This window comes from Salvelinus namaycush, chromosome 28 (assembly GCF_016432855.1).
Source record: "Salvelinus namaycush isolate Seneca chromosome 28, SaNama_1.0, whole genome shotgun sequence".
Taxonomy (NCBI): domain Eukaryota; kingdom Metazoa; phylum Chordata; class Actinopteri; order Salmoniformes; family Salmonidae; genus Salvelinus; species Salvelinus namaycush.
The window spans coordinates 25,123,848-25,140,925 of record NC_052334.1 but is presented as its reverse complement, the minus strand read 5'-3'; the positions used below and the strand labels follow the sequence as shown (position 1 = coordinate 25,140,925).

Below are 17,078 nucleotides of genomic sequence, written 5' to 3'. Positions count from 1 at the left end.
CTGAGACACATATACAGACCCCCCTGGCGTAGAATAAGACCATAGCCCACATTTTTATGTGCTGTATTAATAGGTATTGAACAGCTAACCTGTGTCCTATGCGGGTATCAGACGAGAATGCAATATCAATTCCTTGGCGATTTCAGAAGCAGTAGGCCTAATACAGCACTAAGGGAGTCGGTCAATTGGCTGGATGAGGGAGCGGGTCTGTATGCCGGTCAATAGGCTGGTGTTGGGCCAGAGGGCTCCCAGAGCGAGGCAATTCTCACTGTCTGGTTAGCATGCTGGAGGAGAAGCAGGGTTCAAGCTCCTCCATGCCTTTCCCTGTATTCATTGGAAAGGTTTGTATGGTAATCTCTTCACATCAATTTCTCAAGGCCACTGTGCTGAGTGGTACTGTACTCAATACAAAACTGCTCCCTAACCTTTTCTCAATAGGGGGGCGCCATTTCGACTTTGTAAAAAATCGTTCCCAAATTAAACTGCCTCGTACTCAATTCTTGCTCGTACAATATGCATATTATTATTACTATTGGATAGAAAACACTCTCTAGTTTCTAAATTGAATTATATCTGTGAGTAAAACAGAACTCATTTTGCAGCAAACTTCCTGTCAGGAAGTGAGAAATCTGAAATCGAAGGCTCTGTTCCAGGGTCAGTTTATTAATTTGCATGTAATCTATGGGTCGACATGCACTGCATACGCCTTCCCCTAGATGTCAGTAGGCAGGGAGAATTGGAATGGGGTGTCTAGCTAGATCTGAGGCCGAACAAGAGTTCTTGGAATCGTGGGTGTAGTCTTTTCAACGTTCGTCATGACGCGAGACAGACCTCAGGATTGCGTTCTGAAAAGCTGTTGTTATAGGCGTTAGATATATCCGGCTCTGATTTTATTCGATATATGTGTTAAAAACATCATAATGTAGTTATTTTAAACCGAGTTATATCAGTTTATATCAGTATATTGCGATTTTCGGGATTTTCTTTGTGCTGCGTTCTGGGGATTTGGACACGTCTGCACCACATGGCTAACGTTTGCTGCTAATTCCACAGTTGAAGACGACATTCTACAACCGAGCAACGATTATTCTGGACAAATGACAACTTGTACAACATTCTGATGGAAGCTCATCAAATAGTAAGAACTATTTATGATGATAATTCGTATTTCTGTCGAAAATGTTAAACTATTATTCCACCATTAATTTCGGCGCGGTCTCGCTTTAACGTACGCTGTATGTCGTAGTAACGTTAATTTTAAAAATCTAACACAGCGGTTGCATTAAGAACTAGTGTATCTTTATTTTGCTGTCCAACCTGTATTTTTTAGTCAAGTTTATGATTAGTTATTGATTAGATTAGGTGCCTCTCCCAAGATTTCAGTTTGCAGTTTGGCTACTATTCACATTGTAAAACCACGATTTGTGCCGCTAAATATGCACATTTTCGAACAAACCATATATGTATTGTGTAATATGATGTTATAGGACTGTCGTCTGATGAAGTTTGAGAAGGTTAGTGAAAAAATTAATATCTTTTGCTGGTTTATTCGCTATCGCTAACGTTATGTTGAATGAATGGGGCTGTGTGGTAGGCTATTGTAGTAAGCTAATATAATGCTATATTGTGTTTTCGCTGTAAAACACTTTAAAAAATCGGAAATATTGGCTGGATTCACAAGATGTTTGTCTTTCATTTGCTGTACACCATGTATTTTTCAGAAATGTTTTATGATGAGTATTTAGGTATTTCACCTTGGTGTCTGTAATTACTCTGGCTGCTTCGGTGCTATTTGTGACGGTAGCTGTGATGGTAGCTGCAATGTAAAACTGATTTATACCTCAAATATGCACATTTTTCGAACAAAACATAGATTTATTGTATAACATGTTATAAGACTGTCATCTGATGAAGTTGTTTCTTGGTTAGTTTGGTTGGTTCTTGGTTAGTTTGGTTGGTTTTGTGCATGCTACCTGTGCTGTGAAAAATGTCTGTGCTTTTTTCTATTTGGTGGTGAGCTAACATAAATATACGTGGTGTTTTCGCTGTAAAACATTTTTAAAAAATCGGACATGTTGGCTGGATTCACAAGATGTTTATCTTTCATTTGCTGTATTGGACTTGTTAATGTGTGAAAGTTAAATATTTCTAAAAAATATCTTTTGAATTTCGCGCCCTGCACTTGGACGGGCTGTTGTCATAAGTGTACCGGCACCGCCCTGCAGCCATAAGAAGTTAAAGAACAGGCTCGTATACAACTTTATTGTACATACAGATACTTTTAAATTACTCACAATCTCTTGGGGAAAAAATATATAAACTACTGGAACCAAGACTTAAAAATAATTGACATTGGCACAAGATGGAGGGAATGTTGGAACATAACTAACGAAACTGAAAATGTTGCTTATATTATTTTTGCTTATGTATAGAATGTATTACACGAGACAAAATTCACAAATTCCACAGCCCAACAGTAGAGTCATGTCTTAAGTGTAACACTAACAATGACTCAGTAATCCATGCATTCTGGGAATGTCAGAAGTATTACAATGTAAATGTACTTTTAATCTGTCTGTCTGCATATGTCAAGCCATGGCATATGAGGGTGCAATGAGCTAACCGATGGGTTGGATGATACTGTTCTCGTCAATCATCTTGAAAAAAGGTATACTTAACTGGAAATCAACCAGTTCTCCATCGTTAACACAATGGAAAGGTCAAATGCTTTATTATCTAAATGTTGAAAGTATGTGGGCGAAGGAGAGAAACAAAATGATGCCGTTTGAGGCCATGCGGCGCGGAGAGTGATACAGGCTCTAGAGATGGGGGTGTGAGCAGGTGGGTCTGGACATGGGTGATGTTGTGGATGTTTGTGTGCATCTGTATGTTGCCGTTTGTACGTGAATATTTTGTATTAAAAAAATTTGATCAGAAAATCTTACTCAAACAAATCTCCTGTGTCTGATTCACTCTCCCTCCTGTATCTGATTCACCCTCTCTCCTGTGTCTGATTCACCCTCTCTCCTGTGTCTGATTCACCCTCTCTCCTGTATCTGATTCACCCTCTCTCCTGTGTCTGATTCACCCTCTCTCCTGTGTCTGATTCACCCTCTCTCCTGTGTCTGATTCACCCTCTCTCCTGTGACTGATTCACCCTCTCTCCTGTGACTGATTCACCCTCTCTCCTGTGACTGATTCACCCTCTCTCCTGTGACTGATTCACCCTCTCTCCTGTGTCTGATTCACCCTCTCTCCTGTGTCTGATTCACCCTGTCTCCTGCATTATGAAACAACTTTAACTGCTGGATGAGAGTGTGCTCCCTCCCTCCCTGGGTCAGATAGGAGGCCCTAGCTGGGCTGCATGCTCTGAGGCCCTGTGCTTGTGCTTCATGCTACTACAGGACTCCTCTCTCCTGATTCCCACAGCTGAGCGGTGTCATTGTTAACCTCCTCTCTCTTGATGCCGTCTGTGGGATGCAGGGCAGGAAGTTTAAGGAGCAAAAATAAAACAAAATGGAGACCAAACAAAAATTGTCCTTCAGGACTTCTTGGATGTGAGTCTCAAATGTCAGCTGAGAGGCTGACACGACCTGTTCGTTTATTGCAATTGCTGTACTGCTAATTTCCACCACACCAATCACAACACCTCAGTACATAATAGAGGACTACAGACAAACACTACTTATTTGCCTTCTTACCCTGAGAGGTCGAAGAGATGATGGGAGACTGTTACAATAACTATGAAATTGAAAGATGAAAAGTCCCATGAAATTATGATAATATTTTTCAGGAACAGCCATGTGTATAACCTCTTATGAGTCCTGCAAGAGGTTTTGCCAAATCAAACATTCCTGTTCATAACACACATCAAAGTCTTAAAGGGATACTTTTGGGATTTTGGCAATGAGGCCCTTTATCTACTTCCCCAGTCAGATCAACTGGTGGATACCATTTGTATGTCTCTGCATGCAGTTTAAAGGAAGTTGCTAACTAGCGCTAGTGCAATTGCTAACTAGCATGAGTGCAATGACTGGAAGTCTATGGGTATCTGCTAGCATACTAGTAGATACCCATAGACTTTCAGTCATTGCGCTAACGCTAGTTAGCATTGGCTCACGAAATGACCTCTAACTTCCTTCATACTTGACACAGAGACATAAATATGGTATCCACGAGTTCATCTGACTTTGGGGAAGTAGATAAAGGGTCTCATTGACAAAATCCTGAAGTATCCCTTTAAAACCATAGCTGCATGGTCCAAATAGACAGGGCCTTTTCTTCCCCTGAGTGGTTGTATTGGTGGAAGTTACACTGCACTTGATTACATCATCTGTCTGTCTCCTCTCCTGTTGGACTGTCAAGCTGCTACAGTACAGTGTGAGACGACCAGTTATTACCGGACAGAGGAGCCGGTTTTAGAAACTAGAAAGCGATAGTATAGTAATAGGCCCGTTTTGGACGATAAGGCCATCTTCAATCACTAGTTGATAATGGAGTAAAACAGAAAGCCAGTTGATATCCAACAGACGAACACCAGCCCCAAAAGATCACTGTGATAGTGTGTCTCATTACAGTGTAGAAGATACACAGGACAGAAAGCATAATGTTCTTTGTCTTGTCTTTCACGTAAGCTTTTTCAGGGAAAGGGACTGGGAAGGGGGAAAACTCAGGAACAAATTAAGTTGGCCTGAATCTGCGGCAATACCATTGTGGGTTGGCAGGCCCTGGATGAGTTGCAGGTCAGTGAGTGTATGGGTTAGGAGAGCTAAGGGAAAACCAGCCACCATCCCACCCCCACCTCAGGATTCAGTCCAGTGGAGCACAACAGCTCCCCTCCTGGGGTGCCATGGCCCAAAACACAGGGTCCACTGGAACTGTGTCATGTTGTAGGTCTCCTGCTGAATGGTGAGTCTGGCTCTAAACTTGAGACCACACAGGTCAGTGACTAGCAAAGACAGACTGACAATCAAATAATTGACATTTAATGGTCATGAATTCCAGCTCCACAAATCCATGACCATAACATGAATGACAAGGTTTTCAATGAGCTGGTGTAACGCTATATCGATCACCACTGTCTGAAAGGGAGAGCACTGCTGTTTTGTATATATTAGGTGAACATAGCCCTAATGTCAGCAGCCCCCCTGTGGGTCTGACAATGTCCATCTGGAGCTCCAGGGTGGTCATAGCTCCATGATCAGAGACCATTCCCCAAATACCACCAATCCAACGCCCACTGAACACACGTCTCATCAGTATACACAGCAAATTTCAGATACATTTTAGTATACAGGTGAAATATAAACATTGTAGGATCATTTAAAAACTGGAGATAAAGCCAAAAATATACTCATAAAAGAGCAGTACTTATTGGGCTTGGGTTAATGGAAGAGTAAAAGTGTATTAATGGTGGTATAGCAGCTGTGTTACTGCGTGTCTCAGGAACATAAACATCCATTTGGGGGGAAACAGAAAACGCGACAGTAGGCTCTGCTGATAGGTTGTGATGTATTCATTTGATGAAGGGTGGGATTGCTGTCTGGAAGAACACAGTCCTGAAAACCAAAACCTGTCAAATGAAGTCTACAGGTAACACAGTACTTTACTGGGTGCAACTTGCATTTTTTTTCTTATTTTACCTTTATTTAACTAGGCAAGTCTGTTAAGAACAAATTCTTATTTTCAATGACGGCCTAGGAACACTGCCTTTTTCAGGGGCAGAACGACAGATGTATACCTTGTCAGCTCAGTGATTCGATCTTGCAACCTTTTGGTTACTAGTCCAATGCTCTAACCACTAGGCTACCTGCCTATTTCAATTTGTTAAATGCTGTTTTAGATAGAGCTCATTTCCCCATATGTATATGCGAGCACACACACACTAATAGGGCCCTGGATTACACTAATGGCTGCTGAGGCTAGCTTCTGACTAAAACGACATATACTGCAGTAACAAAGGACACACACACACACACACACACACACTCATCTAAAAAACAAGGGTGATCGGTGGTAATTGTGGTCCTTGCTACAGTAAATGCTGTACACCCTGTGTAAACCACAGTAAATTACAGCCAGATGGGAGATTAAAGCCTGGTGAGTGGACTGTTGCCCCGAGCGCCACCGCTCCCCAGTCCCCACCCCCGAAGGAGGAAGGAGAAATCCATATTTCCTGATTGTGATTGCACCTCTCCCCTGGGCCGGGGAATTACAACTAAAGAGGAGTAAAGACCAAAAGACCTTTGTCAGTATAACAACATAACAACTACAATAAACATGACAGCCAGCAGCACCTTGCCATTGTCTGTCCAAACAGTCTGGCATGCTCATTCACCTCATCTGGATCACATAAGACCACCTCTGAAATAGAGCTTCCCTGAGCATGAGGAGGAAGTTAAAGGTGGAATTGATCTGTGTGTGTGTGTGCGCGTGCGTGCGTGCGTGCGTGTGTGCTTTTGTGTTTGTGATCATAGAGAGAGAGTGTGACCAGTTATCTGCTGTGTAACCTAGTGTCAGGTGTTTACTTTGAGGCCTGGCTGGATTGCCTACCACAGGGCCAGTGTATAAATAGATACATCTCTTCAATATAGGCCAGGCCGGGGTAATTGGCTGTATGTGACACAGATGGTCAGACTCAAGTATTGTTTTGCTCTGAGTGTTGATGTAAAGGAAACACCTGTACAGAATCATCTCCTCACTCACACAAACACAGCACCGGGTGTTAGAGGCTTTCCTCTGTGCACCAGCTCAGGGACGCTCAGGAAATGAATCAATTGTGAAATGTTATGATAAAGACCTTCACCCATATCAGAGGATAGCACTCTCTCAGAGAGTGAAAGGAGGTAAACAAGGAGGGAAATTCTCATCAAACACAAACCCTCTTCTTGGAACGGAGACAGAGGAACAGTGTTCTAACCGTTCATTCATCATAGAGGTTTTCAATGCATAGATCATCCACTATAGAGGAGAACATTATGAGACAGCCACCGCTGTTGTGAAATTCTTACTTACTCATCTTCATAGGGATTCTGTTATAAGGTAAGCAACATCATTGAGACACTTCCCATGGTTTTGGTAGCAGGTGTTGGAAGCTGTCTTACTGTCAGGGCAGTGGGCTGATTGGAGTGGAGTCATTGGCCCTTAGTGTGAATGCTAGTGAAGACAGGATGTCAGTGCTGGTACACACACGGTGCTACAGTCGTCATTTTACACACACGACCATCAGTACCCTCACACCTTTGTGCCCAGGGCAGGAAGTGCTAAAAATACAGAGAACAGGAAAGACAGAGCAGAAAATAAATGGAATGTGAGCAACACAACTGGTGAATGACAAACATTGAGCATTTGTCTCTAATGTAAGATGGGGTTGGTGACTGGATGATCGTCAGACAGTGAGACAGCCAGGCCACCATTGTTCTAAAGGGAAACCCAGGTGCTTCCTATCCTGACTGTATGGAGATAACCCATCTACGACAGTGACTGTCTCTAATGAATGGAACACTGACAAAAAAATACACACTCAGACGAATGCATGTCTGCAAACACAGAGCTGCACAGACAGTCAGGCACGCACACACGTACACGCATGCATTCACACACACACTCTTAGAATAAATTGTTCCAATATTTAAAGGGTTCTACGTGGAACCCTAAAGGGTTCTTCAAAGGGGACAGCCAAAGAACCCTTTAAGGTTCTAGATAGCACCTTTTTCTAAGAGTGTACACACACACACACACACACACAGGTTCCTCCTTCAGTGTCACGCCCTGACCTTAGAGAGCCTTTTTACGTCTCTACTTGGTTTGGTCAGGGTGTGATTTGGGGTGGGCATTCTATGTTGTGTTTTTCTATGTTTTGGCAGGGTATGGTTCTCAATCAGGGACAGCTGTCTATCGTTGTCTCTGATTGGGAACCATACTTAGGTAGCCTTTTTTCCCTCCTTTCAGTGTGGGTAGTTATCTTTGTTAGTGGCACTTAGCCCTGTAAGCTTCACGGTTGTTTTCTTCGTTTGTTGTTTTGTTGGCGTCATTTTCTAAATAAAAGGAATATGTACGCTCACCACACTGCACTTTGGTCCACTTCATTCGACGGCCGTGACATTCAGTGTGCTTTTGTTCCTGAGAAAGGAGCAGGATGGGTAATTGGCACAGGTCTGAATACACTTCCCTTCATGGTCCAGTCTGCCTAAACGTTCCTCTTGGACAAGAGTCATAAAAAAACGTGTGTCCACAGTGGCAGCAATGACACTGACGAGAAATCATCATCATCAATTAAAGGTGGATATTTCAGAGAGGAGAAACACTCCACTCTAAAAAAGCCAGAGCAGGAGAGGGACATTTATAAATGGTATCCCCAACCGCATAGCCTATGTTTGCTTTTCCATTCTGGTTGGCCGGCCTCCAGTGATGATCCATGGCACGAAGCCTCCAGTGATGATCCATGGCAAGAAGCCTCCAGTGATGATCCATGGCACGAAGCCTCCAGTGATGATCCATGGCACGAAGCCTCCAGTGATGATCCATGGCAAGAAGCCTTCAGTGATGATCCATGGCACGAAGCCTCCAGTGAGGAGTCATGGCACGAAGCCTCCAGCGACGGTCTCCAGTCCGGAGGCCTCCAGCGACGGTCTCCAGTCCGGAGGCCTCCAGCGACGGTCTCCAGTCCGGGGCCCCCAGCCCGGGATCCCCAGCGACGGTGCCCAGTCCGGGGCCCGCAACGAGGGTGCCCAGTCCGGGGCCCGCTACGAGGGTCCCCAGTCCGGGGTCGGCGACGAGGGTCCCCGCACAAGAGGTGCCACCAAAGTGGGGTGAGCCAGTGGTGGAGCGGGGTCTGCGTCCCGCACCTGTGCCCACCCAGACCCTCCCCTATAGGTTCAGGTTTTGTGGCCGGAGTCCGCACCTTTGGGGGGGGGGGGGGGGGGGGGGGGTACTGTCACGCCCTGACCTTAGAGATCCTTTTTATGTCTCTATTTGGTTTGGTCAGGTTGTGATTTGGGGTGGGTATTCTATGTTCTTTAGTTCTATTATTTGTGTTTCTATGTTTTGGCCGGGTTGGATTCTCAATCAGGGACAGCTGTCTATCGTTGTCTCTGATTGAGAACCATACTTAGGTAGCCCTTTTTCCCACCTGTCTTTGTGGGAGGTTAACTTTGTTTGTGGCACATAGCCCTTTAGCTTCACGGTTGTTTTGGATTGTTTATTGTTTTTGTCGGCGTCATAATAAATAAAGGATTATGTACGCTCACCACGCTGCACTTTGGTCTACTTCTGTTGACGGCCGTGACACTAATTGACATCATTTGAGTCAATGGAGGTGTACCTGTGGATATATTTCAAGGCCTACCTTCAAACTCAGTGCCTCTTTGCTTGACATCATGGGAAAATCAAAAGAAATCAGCCAAGACTTCAGAAAAAAAATTGTAGACCTCCACAAGTCTGGTTCATCCTTGGGAGCAATTTCCAAACGCCTGAAGGTACTACGTTCATCTGTACAAACAATAGTAAGCAAGTATAAACACCATGGGACCACACAGCATGCATACCGCTCAGGAAGGAAACGCGTTCTGTCTCCTAGAGATGAACGTACTTTGGTACGAAAGTGCAAATCAATCCCAGAACAACAGCAAAGGACCTTGTGAAGATGCTGGAGGAGACAGGTACAAAAGTATCTATAGCCACAGTAAAACGAGTCCTATATCGACATAACCTGAATGGCCGGGAAGCAAGGAAGAAGCCACTGCTCCAAAACCGCCATAAAAAAGCCAGACTACGGTTTGCAACTACACGTGGGGACAAAGATCGTACTTTTTGGAGAAATGTCCTCTGGTCTGATGAAACAAAAATAGAACTGTTTGGCCATATTGACCATTGTTATGTTTGGAGGAAAAAGGGGGAGACTTACAAGCTGAAGAACACCATCCCAACCGTGAAGCACGGGGTGGCAGCATCATGTTGTGGGGATGCTTTGCTGCAGGAGGGACTGATGCACTTCACAAAATAGATGGCTTCAGGAGGGAGGAAAATTATGTGGATACATTGAAGCAACATCTCAAGACATCAGTCAGGAAGTTAAAGCTTGGTCGCAAATGGGTCTTCCAAATGGACAATGACCCCAAGAATACTTCCAAAGTTGTGGCAAAATGGCTTAAGGACAACAAAGTCAAGGTATTGGAGTGGCCATCACAAAGCCCTGACCTCAATCCCATAGAAAATTTGTGGGCAGAACTGAAAAAGCGTGTGTGAGCAAGGAGGCCTACAAACCTGACTCAGTTACACCAGCTCTGTCAGGAGGAATGGGCCAAAATTCACCCAACTTATTATGGGAAGCTTGTGGAAGGCTACCCGAAACGTTTGACCCAAGTTAAACAATTTAAAGGCAATGCTACCAAATACTAATTCAGTGTATGTAAACTTCTGACCCACTGGGAATGTGATGAAAGAAATACAAGCTGAAATAAATAATTCTCTCTACTATTATTCTGACATTTCACATTCTTAAAATAAAGTGGTGATCCGAACTGACCTAAGACAGGGAATTGTTACTAAGATTAAATGTCAAGAATTGTGAAAAACTGAATATAAATGTATTTGGCTAAGGTGCATGTAAACTTCCGACTTCAACTGTACCAACATCCCAGGCCTCCTCCTCACATAAGCAGAATTACTCTGAGCACTCAGTGTCACCTAGGTAACCCTATTGAGGATGACCTCACACAGCATACTGCGTCCAAAGCATAAGCACTTTGTTTAAGTTTCGGTACCTTGTTTAAGCTTGTTCAAATAGGCCATTACCCAAAGCCCATCCAGACCTGGTATTCAAGTACCACATCACATTCAGTAAGATTGAATGTTTCTGGTCAGATGTGAACGTGCAAAAAGATAAATTCTGATCTGATTGCGATCCTCAAAAGTAACGCAGGGAGCGCCCCTGGAATGCTGCATATGATGAAGTGTGTGGGATTGGGAAAAAGTAGAAAACCCTGCATTGGATAAATCCTTTGGCTACTGTGTGAGACGTCTGGAAATTATTTACTGTTGCATATCAAGACTCCTAAAAGGGAAAGTAAAACGTCTTATCTTGGAATAACTGTAGGAAGATGGTTTTACACTCATTTTACAATCTTACGTTAAGCTGGAAACATACCCTGGACCAACACTACAGCACTTAGAAAAAACATGCAGAATACCCTGGCAGCCCCAATAACAACATTGAGTGTATATTCAGTTTTAGCAAGGCAGCAGATAAAGAGAAGCATTCCATCCAGGCTCTCGCCCAGAAGAACACTTTTATAAAGTTGTAAAAAGACAATGTGTGTGTCTATTTGTCAATAACTGCTGGTGCACGATGTCTAATATTAAAGAAGTCTCGAGGTATTGCTCGCCTGAGGTAGAGTACCTCATGATAAGCTGGTGACCACACTATCTACTAAGAGAGTACTCATCTATATTATTCATAGCCATCTATTTACCACCACAAACCAACGCTGGCACTAAGACAGCACTCAATAAGCTGTATAAGGTCATAAGCAAAAAAAGAAAATGCTCATCCAGAAGCGGCACTCCTAGTGGCCGGGAACTTTAATGAAGTCAAACTTAAATCCGTTTCACCTCATTTCTACCAGCATGTCACATGCGCCAACCAGAGGAAGAAACACTCTAGACCACTTTAACTCCACACACAGAGACGCATACAAAGCTCCCCTTCGCCCTCCATTTGGCAAATCTGACCATAATTCTATCCTCCTGATTCCTGCTTACGAGCAAAAACTAAAGCAGGAAGTACAAGTGACTCGCTCAATACAAAAGTGGTTAGATGATGGGGATGCTACGCTACAGGACTGTTTTGCTAGCACAGACTGGAATATGTCCAGGATTCATCCAATGGCATTGAGGAGTATACCACCTCAGTCACCGGCTTCATCAATAAGTGCATCAACAACCTCGTCCCCACAGTGACTTCTGGTACATTACCCAACCAGAAGCCATGGATTACAGGAAACATCCGCACTGAGCTAAAGGCTAGAGCTGACGCTTTCAAGGAGCGGGACACTAATATAAGAAATCCCGCTATGCCCTCAGACGAACCATCAAACAGGCAAAGCGTCAATACAGGACTAAGATTGAATCCTACACCTGCTCTGACGCTCGTCGGATGTGGCAGAGCTTGAAAACTATTACGGACTACAAAGGGAAACCCAGCTGCGAGCTGCCCAGTGATACGAGCCTACCAGATGAGCTAATTGCCTTTTATGCTCGCTTTGAGGCAAGTAACACTGAAGCATGCATGAGAGCACCAGTTGTTCTGGACAACTGTGTGATCACGCTCTCCATAGCCGATGTGAGCAAGACCTTTAAACAGGTCAACATTCCTAAAGCTGTGGGGCCAGACGGATTACCAGGACGTGTACTCAAAGCATGCGCTGACCAACTGGCAGTGTCTTCACTGACATTTTCAACCTCTCCCTGGCCGAGTCTGTAATACCTACATGTTTCAAACAGACCACCGTAGTCCCTGTGCCCAAGAAAGAGAAGGTAACGTGCCTAAATGATTACCGCCCCGTAGCACTCACATCGGTAGCCATGAAGTGGTTTGAAATGCGGGTCAAGGCTCACATCAACACCATCATGCCAGAAACCCTAGACCCACTCCAATTCACAAACTGCCCCAACAGATCCACAGATGACTCAATCTCAATCGCACTCCACACTGCCTTTTCCCACCTGGACAAAAGGAACACCAAAGTGAGAATGCTGTTCATTGACTACAGCTCAGCGTTCAACACCATAGTGCCCTCAAAGCTCATTACTAAGCTAAAGACCCTGGGACTAAACACCTCCTTCTGCAACTGTATCCTGAACTTCCTGACAGGCCTCCCCCAGGTGGCAAGGGTAGGAAACAACACATCTGCCACTCTGATCCTCAACATTGGGGATCACCCCCCTCAGGGGTGCGTGGTTAGTCCCCTCCTGTACTCCCTGTTCACCCACGACGGCATGGCCAAGCACGACACAACAGTGGTAGGCCTGATCACCGACAACGATGAGACAGCATATAGGTTGGATGTCAGAGACCTGGCAGTGTGGTGCCAGGACAACAACCTCTCTCTCAATGTGAGCAAGACAAAGGAACTGATCGTGGACTATAAGAAAAGGAGGGGCTGAACAAGCCCCCACTAACATCGATGGGACTGAAGTGGAGCGGGTCGAGAGTTTCAAGTTCCTTGGTGTCCACATTACCAACAAACTATCATGGTCCAAACACACCAAGAAAGTTGTGAAGAGAGCACGACAACACCCTTTCCCCCCCAGGAGACTGAAAAGATTTGGCATGGGTCCCCAGATCCTCAAAAATGTATACAGCTGCACCATTGAAAGCATCCTGACTGGTTGCATCACCGCCTGGTATGGCAACTGCTCGGCATCTGACCATAAGGTGCTACAGAGGGTAACGTGAACGGCCCAGTACATCACTGGGGCCAAGTTTCCTGACATCCAGGACCTATATACTAGGCGGTGTCAGAGGAAAATGGTCAAAGACTTCAGTCACCCTAGTCATAGACTGTTCTCTCTGCTACCGCATGGCAAGCGGTACCGGAGCGTCAAGTCTAGGACCAAAAGGCTTCTTAACAGCTTCTACCCCAAAGCCATAAGACTGCTGAACAACTAATCAAATGGCCACCCGGATCATCTACATTGACCCCCCCCCCCCCTTTGTTTTTACACTGCTGCTGGTAATTATCTATGCATAGTCACTTTACAAATTACCTTGACTATCCTGTACCCCCGCACATTGACTCAGTACTGGTACCCCCTGTATATAGCCTCATTATTGTTATGTACATTTCTTGTGTTACTTCTTGATCAATTCGATTTTTTTAACTTGAGTTTATTTGGTAAATATTTTATCAACTCAATTTTTTTAACTGCATTGCTGGTTAAGGACTTGTAAGTAAATATTTCAAGTAAAGGTCTACACCTGTTGTATTCGGGGCATGTGACAAATAAAATTGGTTTTGATTTTATTTGATGTTGCAGCATATGAGTGTGACATTTGAGAAGTGCGATATATATTTTAAAGGCCTCCTTTACTGTATGTTGTAGCTCAGGGTTGTTTAGTTTACATTCCCCATCCGTCTACAAACTGCGGACACCAGCTTAACCTGATACGTGTTAAGAGCGCTGGATTTTCTCACCCCTCATGTTTTGACTAAGCAGGCCATGAGCTGATTATGTGGATTAGTATTAATGGTGTGGCAGCCCCAGCCCCAGACCCTGCCTCTCCCCTCCTAGACTCCCACTCTCCTACTAACTCCTGTTCCTGTAGCAGCCAGCCAGCCAGCCAGCCAGCCAGCCAGCCAGCCAGCCAGCCAGCCAGCCAGCCAGCCAGCCAGCCAGCCAGCCAGCCTCTCCCTCTGAGCTCTGACCCAGGGCTCTGCTTTGCATGAAAAACCCAGAAGGGTGTGCGGCTCTTGTCCCCCCATCCTTAGAGCTCAGCTGAGCCTCAGAGAAGTGGAACTCAAGTCTCCTCATTCACACAACGCCTACGGGCACAGGGCAACAACTGCAGTGCCATTCCGACCAATAGGCAGAGTCAGTTTATGAACAGTGAGACAATGGTTGTGAATGGGCCCTGGGAGGAGACCTGCTCTACATTAAACATGAGTGGCAGGGACTAGCGTCAGTGTAGACAGAGCCAACGATCACTCACCTTAGAGAAAGAGAGAGACTGAATGGATTCTCTCTGGTACTGCACTCACAGCAGACACACTGTCCAATGTCCGGTCGGTGGCACAAGTGTTATTGCAGGATGGCACAAGACTTTGAATGGGGCCTACCTCTCATTTCCGGGCAAACGTATTGCTGGTACATTTTGTGACTAAGGCTGGCAATGACAAGGCACTGAGAACACAGACCAGCTTTGTCCTAATAGGGCCCTGGATTACACTAATGGCTTCTGAGGCTAGCTTCTGACTAAAACTGCATATAGTGACAGAGGACACACACAAACACACACACACTCCCGTTTTAAAGGCAGGAGAAAAGACAGTGGAGAAAATTACAGCTTTTAGCAGGTGAGGTGAAAAGTGCAGAGATGTGAATTTCTCGTTACTGCACTTTCTTGCCAGTTTGACCAGAGTGACACTGCCAAGTCTCTAATCCTCTAGCAGAATTACAAGGCTCTGCTGCTCTCCTGCCTTCCTGGAGTAGGACGTTTGGAGACAATGATTTTCTTTTCTAACTCTGAAATTCGCATTTTCAATTAGGCTTAGAGAAGGACTGAGTGGTCAGAGACAGGTCGAGTTTTACCTGAACAGTTCATAAAGAAATCAATCATTATATATACGATGCTCATTTGTGCATATCATTCATAAAGTTCTTAAATCGCCCAAAATGTAGCCTGGAAACCCAGTGAAAACTTTGAACAGTCTGAGACAGAGAGATGCAGTTTATCACGTTCCACCTCATAACGCAACTGTTTCAGCATGGCACGCGTTCAAAAAGGGATCATAGTATCATCAAGACACAATGAGAAATCGACATAGCGCTCTGAATGGCTTTTGCTGAGTCAGTTAGAAAGACGTCTTTGTGGTCTAATCTGATATGTCAATACCAGTGTAATAAAAATATAGGTTTACATGTATTTATAGTTATATTATCTTATTAATAATACGAATCACAATAATCATAAGTGTCAGTGTAATCATACAAATAATCATATTGATAATTTGTTATAACATTAGACGTATCCTCAAATATTTAGGACAATTATATGCCCTATTGGTATATCTCAATAAACTGGATATGAATTGTAGCTTGAATAAAAATGAAAATAAATATTTAATTTGCGCTGTGTTCTGTATAGAATATTGAAACATAGCATACCTGAGCAGGTGAAAACTGAAGTTGGAGCGTCACTGCAATCTGGATGACGAACGAGGCAAAGGGTTTCATTTCGTGTTTCTTGTCAGAAGGCCAGATGATGAAGTTTTACAATGTAAGCGATATCCTCCAACGTGCAGATAAGCGGAGCAGTGATTATTCTTCTCCAGTCCAGAGAAGAAATTGCAGCTGAGACACTTCTACCTCGTTCCTTCTTCAATAACGGAGGGCAATGACCGCTCTCAAGAGTAACCTGATGAAGTTGACCGAGCTACAGAAAAAGCCTCTCAGAACGTAAGTTGATATATATTTGTATAATCTTATATGCAAAAAAAATATTATTTTTTAAATAATATTGTTTCCTTTTTGAAATAGGTTACAAAAATGTCACAGTAATACTACACATAAAATATCCCTCCTAAACCAAACAATACTTTTACCAGAACGTGTCCAACAAATCACCAAGTCGAAAAAAAATCTAGAAATATTTTTCCAAAAGTTTACATATATGTTCCTTCCAAAATGTGCACGAGGAGCTGCTGTCACACTTCGGTAACCTGGTTAATTTGAATAGTGGTATTTCGGTCTTGCTCTGTGCATTTCCTCGACAAAGTGACATTCTTGTCACTAATTGCCTCACTACCTCTCAACATGTTACCCATTTAAATCCCCTCCCCTCCAGTTTCCCTCAATCTCTCTCTAGCCGTGATACACTCCTCCTTCTCTCCTCGGGAAATACTTCATGGAACTGGTGGAGGTATATGCTGTGTTCTTATGGTGTAGAGTTTTTCATCCATATACCCAGCTTCTTGATAACTGTATGAATCCTTTGACATTAGTTGGGCAGTTAAGGTTCTTCTCAACAATTTATCATTGTTCAGGCCCAGAGACCAAAATGGTCCCTAATTGTCAGGCTGTTATGATTTAGACATTACAAATGTGCCAATTTACAGAATAATGAGTGTCACTGATGACATTGTCATGAGAAAGGCTACTATGCTCTTTGGCAGTCACTGTCAAACTATATGATCCACTCCGATCCCCCCACCTCAACCCACCCCATGTGTGCAGTGCCATCAAATCTGATGCAAATAGTCTGATTTTGGGGAGACTGATTAGTACCACAATGCAAAACAAAAGATCAATAGTGTGCCACCAAAGCAGCTTCAGTAAGAGCATCTTATTGTTGGTGTTGT

At 44.0% G+C, this 17,078-nt stretch overlaps 1 protein-coding gene across 1 annotated transcript in view; it reads right to left on the bottom strand.

Moving 5' to 3' along the window:
* Positions 1–16,493, bottom strand: part of pgfb (placental growth factor b) — a 49,147-nt gene extending 32,654 nt beyond the window's left edge. Inside the window, exon 1 of the mRNA XM_038967793.1 lies at positions 15,886–16,493. Within this exon, the coding sequence (XP_038823721.1) occupies positions 15,886–15,954 (69 nt within the window). The 5' untranslated portion in view covers positions 15,955–16,493. The remainder of the gene's footprint in view (positions 1–15,885) is intronic.
* Positions 16,494–17,078: the final 585 nt, after the last annotated feature.